The sequence below is a fragment of the Rhineura floridana genome, chromosome 4 (assembly GCF_030035675.1).
Source record: "Rhineura floridana isolate rRhiFlo1 chromosome 4, rRhiFlo1.hap2, whole genome shotgun sequence".
NCBI classification, from domain to species: Eukaryota; Metazoa; Chordata; class Lepidosauria; order Squamata; family Rhineuridae; genus Rhineura; species Rhineura floridana.
The window spans coordinates 71,332,134-71,342,888 of NC_084483.1; the positions used below are offsets into that span (position 1 = coordinate 71,332,134).

Below are 10,755 nucleotides of genomic sequence, written 5' to 3' on the forward strand. Positions count from 1 at the left end.
TGGGGATGGGGAACATGTGGCCCTCCAGATGTTGTTGGACTCCATCAGCCTCAGTCAGCATGGCCATTGATCAGGGATGATGGGAACTTGAGTCCAACAACACCTGGAGGGCCATAGGTTCCCTACCCCTATGGCCTTTCCCCATGTTCTCTCAAAGCATGTCCCTCTCAAGGCATGTACTGTTGCATGGTGTTATAAACAAAACGCCCCAGTCCCTTTGAAGGATCCTGGTGGCTTGAGTTCGCTCCCAATACTCACCCCAATAGAGTTCAGAAACGACGAAACAAGATGGAGGAAGAGTATATTTATTACTAACACATGCACGTGGAGAAACAGCCAGAGCTAGTTCTGACTAAACTAAACACAGCCAGCCTTCTTATTAACTTTGATATGTTAATTATGCACACATCATTATCATCATGACTACATCATTTTCCTTTTCCTTACATCACTTTAATCCATGCCCATTTTCCTCTGGTAACTTCCCTTCTCGTCCTATCTCCATATTTGGAAGTTGTTATTCACACTTGTTTTTCTTATTTCAACCTTGGATGTTTCACCCAAGTCTGATACCTTTGTCTACAAACACAGCTGCATATTGCAACAAAATCTAATATCTCATTCTGCAAGCACAGCTTTAAACAAACAAGGGCAGTCAGCATATTAGCATGTCTTTTAACACACACACAAGTAAATTAACTGTGTTCAATTCCCAAAATGAGCAATTTTTTAATATTTAACTTAAATAAACAAAATTCAGTGTCACAATTCCCCCCTTAGAAGCTTTATGATATTTGATATCATATAGCTTCTTCATTCTGAATAACTTGTTGATACATAATCTTGCCATACATTTGCATACTACTTTTAGCTGCTGCATTATCTGCTATACTGCGAATACCATTCATGATGATAGGTAATAAGCAAGGTAAAAGCATACATCCCAATAAAATCAGAACAACTAATACAATAATTGTTTTCATTCCTCCAAACCAATTGAACCAACTTCCCCAGTTTCCAAGATTTATTCCTTTCCAGGTTTGCACTGGGGCATGAGCAAGTTTTTGATCTTGTTAGCAATGTCTTTTACTACTTCGCCATTGTCATCAATTTTCAAACAACACTCTGTCAGATTTAGGAGTCCGCAGACCCCTCCTTCTTTGGCTAATAAATAATCCAAGGCCAGTCTGTTTTGGAGTATTCCTTCTCTCATTTGAGTTGACTGATCAGCAAGCAATGTTAAGGCTTTAGCTGTTTGATTGGTTATTATCTCCAATACCGCCTGAAGTCTAATGAGGCGATTCAAAATATATATTGGGCCACGGTATCCCGCTGTGCCATCATGTGCCCATGAGGCAGGATCATAAGTTGCGATGATACGTTCTGGAGGCCAAGTATCCTCCCAATCATTCCCTTGACCTTTAGTCAAGGAGGTATCAATTGCCCGTTTCCTCCTCACAGACTGTTCTTCATCAAATACTGGAATTAAGGGATTCAAATTTCCACCTTTTATGCTATACATTGGTTGTATAATTCCAACATAGCAAATGCCAGTCCAATTTAAGGGGAGGATCGCATAAGCCTTTTGACCACAAATCCAATAGTGTCCCTTTAAGGCTGGCATAGAAACATTATACAAAATTGGGGATACTCCATCATATGGAAGATAATAGGTATCCTGTGGACCAAGGGGACTTGTAATGTATGACACATTTTCTCCTTGCTTCAGAGTACATTTCCATAAATGTGATTCATTTTTATAATTACATGATGTATCCTCCTCACTTTGATTCCAAGTGGCCCAATAACTTTGGAATCCATGCACAAGAGTACCATTCAGATGTTTCCACATCCAGGTGTGGCTTTTAAAAATTTGTGGTTGTTTACAACTCATTAGTTGACACAACATTAATTCCATCTCCATTCCCTTGCATTTGTACCCACACATTTCTTTATCATTGCTTCCTGGAGTGCACTTACACCATGTACCGTTCTTAAATTGTACATGTGTACTGTTCCATTTAGAGGCAAATTTAGTACAGTTAGTAACCGGACAATTGGCTAGGATGCAATACTCATGCCATCCCATTGTCCAATTACAACTACTATATCCAAGTTGTTTTCCTCCTGAAGCATTTTGTTGAAGACAGTATTTGCCCAAACTTGATTCATACAGCTCCCATTCGTGAGGCTCTGTCCAAGTACTTAAATTAACATGTACCTCACTTCTATTACTTAAAAGCCAACGAGGTGCAAGGGGAAATCCTATCCATGGCCACTGTGGGAATCCCTTCGGACTTCCACAAATCCAACAATTTGTGAGGTTAAATCCTTTAGCTACTTCCTGGGCAAGTTCGACAAACACATTTTCCCTTTTTTTCTGGAATGAGCGCCTTTGACGACTGCATACTCTCGTTTCTTGCGTGGGAAAAGAAGCTGAGAAGTAGACATATACCATATATAGAGAAGCAAGACACAAGATAGTACCAAGCATAGACTTAAAGCCAAAGGAGTTGGTACTTGCATGGGTTCGACCCATTTTGACATAAGGTATTGCTAATTATAATCTATTCTATATTAATATCTTCTAATCCTGATCTCCAAAATGTTAACAAGCCCCAAGTCAGCACTTTCCAACGATATCTTGTTCGTATGTAGCCCTTCTGTTTTAACCTAGGTCGAGCATACAATACTATCACATCTACTGCTGGTCGGCTATCCCCTGGAAGCTCTCGTACAGCTGTCTTCAAAGGTAAAGGTCGTACAGAGCCTCCCATTCGCTACTTTAATACCAACGAATCCGTCTCAGTAGCACAGGTGTCAATTCCCGAGGGGTAACCCACGTTTCAACTATGGGAAGGAGGCACCGTCTACCTCGTATCAAAATACTTGCACAAACCAAGACTTTTGTATGTGGTCTTGGATCAAAAGGTAGCTGAATAGGCATTACTTGGAAGGCTGGGGTGGGGACCAGCGATCCACCCATCTACCTTTTAGTAATTTCTCTGTAGGCCAATCTCTCAAGTAGTTATCTTAACTGTAATTTGAGCATTGGTAACTGGATGCCAACTATATCGGTCACGTCTATAAACAGATCCGTCACGTCTACAGTAGCCCAACGGAGGTCTCTCTTGAATAACTGCTACTGGAATTGTGACCCTAAACCTATGAAACACTGGTGCTCCGGTTTGCAAAACCTGCATTGGGCGAGGGAGAAGAGACCCGCCCATCCAAGTTTATTGTTTCTTTAATTTAAGTTTCAGGCCCAAACCTGGAACGGTTTGCGATAGCCACTTTTCTTCAGGTGTCTGATCCTTCACCTCTCCAGGTGGGGAGTCCTTGGCTACTCCCTGCTCAGGTTCCTGGATAGTTACAGGCTTGGCTCTTTTTATACGGCTAGCATGGATCCATCGCTTGTGGCCTACGAGCTTTACTGCCGATTCGGTAATTAAGATGATCTGCTCCGGCGGTCCCCACGTGGGCTGCAAAGGTTCTTGCTTCCACTTCCGGACTCGTACCCAATCACCAGGTTGGTATTGATGGATCGCCACATCCAAGGGTAACCTCTGAAACTCACGATTGTGCCTGTGAATAGAGGACAAAACACCCTGCAAGGCAGTAACATACTCCAATAACTGTCTGTTCCCTAATTCCCCATTAATCTCTGTCTGGGGCCCAGGCTCAATGGGAGGTCTGCCAAACAGTGACTCAAAAGGAGTCAATTTTGTTTTTCCCCTTGGAGTGTTTCTCATAATAGTCAAAGCCAATGGCAATGCTGTTACCCAATTTAACTTGGTTTCTTGGCACAATTTGGTCAACAAAGTCTTAACCGTCCGGTTAGCGCGTTCAACTTGACCGGATGATTGTGGTCTCCAAGGAGTATGGAGGTTCCACTTAAACCCCAAGGCCGTACTTACAGCGCAAATTATCTTACTCACAAAGTGCGGACCTTGGTCTGACTCAAATGTCTCTGGCATGGAGTATCTTGGAAAAATTTCCTTCAACAGTATCTTTGCTACTGTAATGGCTGTCGCCGTTCACGTGGGGAAGGCCTCTATCCATCCTGTCAACTGATCTATTATGAGAAGTAAATACTTATACCTCGCACATCTTGGTAATTCTGCAAAGTCTATCTGTAGTCTCTGGAAAGGATAGTAGGCCCATGGTCTTCCTCCCATGGCCGGTGGTGGCTTTGGAGCAGGGTTAGTTGCTGCGCAAATAGTACATCCATATACCGCTCACTTTGTTTCTTCATATAATCCTGGTGCAACTACTTGTCTGATTAGAAGATCCCCTAAAGCATTGCCTCCAAGATGAGTCTGTTTATGAGTCTCCATTACAAGGGCTCGAAGCACTGTCCTTGGGACAAAGATTAGTCCTGTAGGTAACTGCCACTAACCACTAGGTAATTTCTGAGCCCCATACTGTACTGCAGCGTCTTCCTCTTTCTTAGAATATTGAGGAGTCAACTCCTTCCATGGAATCATAATATTCATTAAATTCCTCTCCAATGGTCATCCACTCAGCGCTGCTTCCTTTGCTGCCTCATCTGCTTGGTGATTTCCCTTTCGCCGAACTAGATCCATTTCTCTTCCATGGGCCTTTACATGGATAATAGCTACTTTCTTTGGTAGTTGAACACATTCCAGGAATTCCATTATCATTTGTTGATGCTCAATTCTGTGTCCATCACTTTTAATAAAACCTCTTTCCTTCCACAGCATAGCGAAAGCATGTGCAGTTTGGAATACATACTTGGAATCAGTGTATATATTCCCCTCTTGCTGGTCCAGTTCTCGCAGGGCATCTATGGCTGCAGCCAATTCTGCCATCTGAGCTGAATAGGTAGTTGGCAACTTAACGCTCTTTATAGCCTTCAGGTCCTCGCACACGGCGTAGCCTGGATACCGTTGTCCATCTATCACCTTCAAGCTTCCATCCACGTATAAATGTCGCCCTGCTATTGGCTGATCGGTCAGGTCTACTCGGGGTTTCAATGAACATTCTCATGTCTGGATGCAATCATGCACGAACTCTCCTGGTTGAGGCAATAATGTCGCTGGATTCAAAGTATTACAAGCTCTCAGGCGTAAGCCTTGCCGTCCCAGCAGCTGTTGCTCATACTGGGTAAGCCGGCTCGGACTAAGAACCTTAGCTGCCTTCTCTCCCAGGATCCTTTTCAAATCATGCGGTCCCAATACTTCCACAGGGGCTCCCATCATGATTTTCAGAAGGATTCCTGTGGCTGCCACAATTCATAGGCAAGCTGGCCATCCTCTTGCCACAGGATCCAATTGGGAGGAATAATAACCTACAGGTAGGTAATCAGGGCCCCACTGTTGTGTCAAGACTCCACTAGCAGTTCTCTTGTTTTCTGAAACATATAATCTGTATGGTTTAAGTCCATCTGGCAGGGCCAACGCTGGTGCCTTTTGTAAAGCTCGTTTGATATCTCCAAACGCTTGATGACATTCTTTAGTCCATTTCCAATCAGTTTCTTTCTTCAACAACTCATACAAGGGAGTAGCATAGCTACTATAATTTGGTATCCATTGCCGACAAAAGCCGGCCAGACCCAAAAATGACCGCAGCTCCCTAACATCTGTTGGTGGTGGTGGGCCACAGATCGCTGTCCGCCTTTCAGTTGACAACATGCGTCCTTCTCGTGACAGTTGATATCCAAGGTATGTCACTTTCTCCTGGTTCCATTGTACCTTATCCTTGGACACTCGATATCCACAGGCATGCAAATGGTTCAGAAGGCTCATGGCATCTTGTTCATTACTCTTTTCATCTGGACTACAGATCAAAAGGTCATCCACGTAGACCAGTAATGCCGACGTTGGTTGTTGTTGATACCAAGGTCCTAAATCTTTCTGCAATGCGTTGGTAAATTCAGATGGGGAGCTGATGAACCCTTGGGGCAACACAGACCAGGTCAGCTGACACTGTCGAAGGTCGATTGGATCCTCCCATTGGAATGCAAAAAGATCTCTACTATCTTCATGAAGGGGTATTGAAAAGAATGCATCTTTTAGATCTATGACTGTGAACCAAATTGTCTTGCCAGGAACGTGGGCCAACAACGTATGCGGATTTGGTACCACTGGAACATCTTCCAGAACTTTTTCATTAATAGTTCGCAAATCTTGCACCAACCTATACTGTCCTGGGCGGCCTTCCTTGGAAACTCCAAATATGGGGGTATTATGTGGACTAGTAGTTTGATGTAACAATTGGTATTGGATGAAGTCTGTCACTAATTCCTTTAAGCTTAGATGTACCTCTGGCTTCAAAGGGAATTGGCGTACTGGAGTCGGGCCTACCCCAGGCTTCAATCTGACCTTCACTGGTTCAGCATTAACCGCACGAGCAGGATTATTCTTTCTGGCCCAAACATCAGGGTGAATTCCTTTTGGAGGCTCCCACTGTTGTTTCTCTTTAACTTCCAGCTCCCCCCTTAAGATCATTTGGAAAGCACATTCTTGCCGCTTTGGTATCACCACTTCCAAGGTGTTTCCTCTAAAAGTAATTTGGGCCTGGAGCTTTGCTAGAAGATCCCTTCCAAATATTGCAATGGGGCAACCATCCGAAACCAAAAACTGATGTGTAAAATATTGTTGTTTATCTTCTCTTCCTGGAATGGGTTGGGACAAAGGGATTTGATGATGCTGTCCTTCTATTCCCATTACATCTTTAGTTTCTTTGCTGAGGGTCAAGGGTAGACGGGACATTGCTCGTGGGATCATGGAGAAGGCCGCTCCTGTATCCACTAGTCCTTGGACTGCCGAATTATTCAGGGTAAGGGACACATATGGTTCTTCCCATGAGCCGCCCTCATATCCTGTCCACCTTCATTCTGATTCCTCGTCCTGCCCTCTAGCGGCTGCAATCCGAACATAGGGTGGATTCGGGTCAGAACCTGAAACTGTCCTGGGTTCCTTATACCAGTCCCGGGAAGCAGGGACCTCTCTATAATCGCGGCGTCCATCTTGACGGGGCCTAGGAACCCTGTCACTTCTACAGTCCTTCGCCCAATGGCCTTTCTTCAAACATTTTGCACACTGGTCCTTCTCTAGTCGCCTCCTTGGTCCTCTTTCTATATTCCCTTGCTTCACTCCAACCGCCGCTGCGATCATATCACATTGTCTTTCAAGCACACTACATTGTTTCTTCATCAGTCTTCCCTCTTCCTTCTTACTTGCTTCATCCCTATTTACGTAGACCTTGAACGCAATGTCTATTATTTGTCCAAGTCCCATACCCATCACTCCTTCCACCTTCTGCAATTTCTTTCGAATGTCTGTAGAACTTTGGCCAATAAACAAAGAAATTAGGAGCCTTTGGTTTTCAGCAGCCTCGGGATTAAGGGTAGTAAATCTCCGCATAGCTGTAGTGAGGCGGTTAAGGAAAGCAGAGGGAGTTTCCTCTTTTTCCTGATGAATTTCATATAATTTTGCCACATTCATAGGTTTAGGGATGGCATGCCTAAGTCCATATAAAATCAGCCGTTTATACGTGGTGATTTCAGGGGCCGCTGCTCCTGGGGTTTGGATCCATCTAAGAGGTTCTACTGTTGGTAAAACACGTGCTGGGGCCAAACCGGGCACGTTGCCACCTTGTCTCTGCTCTTCTAATGCGAGAGCATTGGCTTGGGAAAGTACCAATGACTTCTCCTCCGGACTGAGGGTATTCATTAATGTCTGTATATCTGCCCAAGTGGGGTGGTGGCTGGCAAAAATAGTCTCCCACAATTGGCAGTGTTTATCTTGGTCTTCTCTCAAACCTGGCATCTGATTTTTCCAATTAAACAGAACAGATGTAGTAAAAGGCACATGCACATAAGCAATCTGCCCATGGCCATCAAGCATTTGTCGCATTGGTCCCATAAAGGTACCGCCAGCCAAAACATCTTCCGGTTCGGGGTTGCCTCTATCTGTGCTCTTTGGAGTAGAAGTTAACTGGGGGTCACTCTGTAACTGGGGGTCACTCTGTAACCATAGGGTCATTCCCTCATTCTCCTTCCTGACTTCCTCAATCATACGAAGACGTGGCGATATGGTTTGGGGCGAAGCTCCTAAACCCTGGCTTTGTAGTACAGAATGGGTATAACGGTCTAAAATATCATATTCTTGTCTTAGCCGCCCTAAAGATTGACTTAAATCCTGGAACATTACTGCAGTTCCGGATGGAATTCCAAAACTAGTAGACTGGGTTTGCGGGGTAGTCAACTGTTGGTATGCTGGGGGCTGGGTTTGAGGTGGCGGAGTCTGAACTGGTGGCAGAGTCTGAACTGGTGGCGCTTGAACCGCCTGTGGTAGCACTGGTAGTGCTGGTGCTGGTAGGGGAATCACCGGACCCTGAGGCGGCGGTAAAGGAATCACGGGTGGGGCCGTAGGTGAAACTAAACATTCTTCTTCTTCTGTCTAGAGGACTGGGGGCTTAGTTTTCAATTTCTTCCCCTCATTAATTTTACATTGAGCCAGCGCTATTGTCAGCGCACATTCTTGTGGGGGGTCTAGGCAGATGGCTCTCCAGCTTCGTGCATACCACCATGAGGTTGCCTCATCTGGCAGCATTTCATAGAGGGTGGCTTCCAACTGTCTAGCCTTAGTGAGATTGAATGTCCCACCCAGTGGCCAGTCAATGCCCAGCTCCACCCACTCTTCATCACAAAACACTGACAATTGTTCTTCGTTTGGGACTGGCCCTCCGGAAGAAATAACACTTGTTTTAAATCTAGGAAAATTTTGCAAAACACATTCAAGGGGGGTCATTTTCCAATCGCCCTTTTTCTTTTGACTCTTTGTGGACTTCCTTGCAACCTTCTTCCCCTCTGCCCCCTCCTGTTTCGAAGCACCCTTCCCCATCTTTCCTGTGTCCAGTCCCCTCTGCCGATGACGTACGACACTTGGGTAGCCTACCTGCCTGCTACCAGGGGAGATGTCTGAGACAAAACGACGGACAGATGACGTACAACACTCGCTTCCCTGTTTTCGTGGCCCAGCCTCTCGCGAGGTATGGGAAACGCACTACTGCAGGTCCGCACTCACTTCAGGGTAATCCACCTGGGGATACGCCCTGTCTCATACACACACTTTCACACGTCACTCTCTTCACATTTAAGCCCATTGGGCTCCTTACCACTGTCGACCAGAGATGTTGGAACGTTCAATCCCCCGCTCCACTCCAACCTTGTTTCGATTTTAAAAGGGAGTCATTGTGGCGCCACCTCAGCGCCCTGGATCGCTCTCACAGGCTTGGGCGGGCTCAATGTGGCCCGGAGCGCTCTTCCGACCTCCTGCGGACCACGCCCAAAACACAGAGGGGCGCGAAAAATGAGTCCAGGCGGAGTCGCCAGTTTGTTATAAACAAAACGCCCCAGTCCCTTTGAAGGATCCTGGTGGCTTGAGTTCGCTCCCAATACTCACCCCAATAGAGTTCAGAAACGATGAAACAAGATGGAGGAAGAGTATATTTATTACTAACACGTGTACGTGGAGAAACAGCCAGAGCTAGTTCTGACTAAACTAAACACAGCCAGCCTTCTTATTAACTTTGATATGTTAATTATGCACACATCATTATCATCATGACTACATCATTTTCCTTTTCCTTACATCACTTTAATCCATGCCCATTTTCCTCTGGTAACTTCCCTTCTCTTCCTATCTCCATATTTGGAAGTTGTTATTCACACTTGTTTTTCTCATTTCAACCTTGGATGTTTCACCCAAGTCTGATACCTTTGTCTACAAACACAGCTGCATATTGCAACAAAATCTAATATCTCATTCTGCAAGCACAGCTTTAAACAAACAAGGGCAGTCAGCATATTAGCATGTCTTTTAACACACACACAAGTAAATTAACTGTGTTCAATTCCCAAAATTTATTTATTTATTTTTATTTATTTTATTTCATTTTTAAACCGCCCATAGCGAATAGCTCTCTGGGCGGTGTACAAAAGATTAAAAGTACAGAAATACAAAATATCACAATAAATAAACTGAAACAAAGAGATTTAAAATTGTAACATTAAACGCTTTAAAATGCCTGGGAGCATAGCCAGGTCTTAACCTGGCGCCGAAAAGATAGAAGCGTCGGGGCCAGGCGTATTTCTTCGGGGAGGCTATTCCACAATTCGGGGGCCACTACAGAAAAGGCCCTAGATCGAGTAACTGTCCTCCGGGCTTCCCGATGGGTTGGTACCCGGAGGAGGGCCTTAGACGCTGAGCGAAGTGACCGGGTCGGTTCATAGCGGGAGAGGCGTTCCACAAGATACTGCGGTCCCACGCCGTGTAAGGCTTTATAGGTCAAAGCCAGCACCTTGAATCTGGCTCGGAAGCAAATAGGTAGCCAGTGCAAACGGGCCAGAACAGGTGTTATATGCGCTGACCGGCTGGTCCTCGTCAGCAGTCTGGCTGCTGCGTTTTGCACTAGCTGAAGCTTCCGAACTGTCTTCAAGGGCAGCCCTACGTAGAGCGCATTACAGTAATCCAACCTAGAAGTTACCATAGCATGAACAACTGAGGCGAGGTCATCCCTGTCCAGATAGGGGCGTAGCTGGGCTACCAACCGAAGGTGGTAGAATGCATTCCTTGCCACCGTGGCCACTTGCGCCTCCAGAGACAAGGAAGGATCGAAAAGAACCCCAAGACTACGAACCTGTTCCTTCAAGGGGAGTGTAACCCCATCTAGAACAGGGTAAGCATCCACCATCTGGGCAGGGAAGGCATTCACCAACAGTGTCTC

General features: G+C 45.3%; 1 protein-coding gene across 2 annotated transcripts; it reads right to left on the bottom strand.

Moving 5' to 3' along the window:
• Window positions 1–332: 332 nt before the first annotated feature.
• On the bottom strand, window positions 333–9,489 carry LOC133384357 (uncharacterized). Of its 2 annotated transcripts, none has more exons than XM_061626264.1 (3): window positions 9,432–9,489; window positions 9,145–9,301; window positions 333–3,585 (listed from the first exon to the last, which is right to left on the bottom strand). In XM_061626264.1, exon 3 carries the CDS (start codon window positions 2,537–2,539, stop codon window positions 1,025–1,027), a length of 1,515 nt encoding a protein of 504 aa, XP_061482248.1. In that variant the 5' UTR covers window positions 2,540–3,585; window positions 9,145–9,301; window positions 9,432–9,489; the 3' UTR covers window positions 333–1,024. The 2 variants fall into 2 exon arrangements, with proteins under 2 accessions (XP_061482248.1, XP_061482247.1); XM_061626263.1 differs by having other exon boundaries at window positions 333–3,608.
• Between the last annotated feature and the right edge of the window lie 1,266 nt (window positions 9,490–10,755).

Excerpts from the sequence above, each read along its gene's own strand:
- LOC133384357 (XM_061626264.1), bottom strand. The coding sequence starts at position 2,539 with ATGGGTCGAACCCATGCAAGTACCAACTCCTTTGGCTTTAAGTCTATG.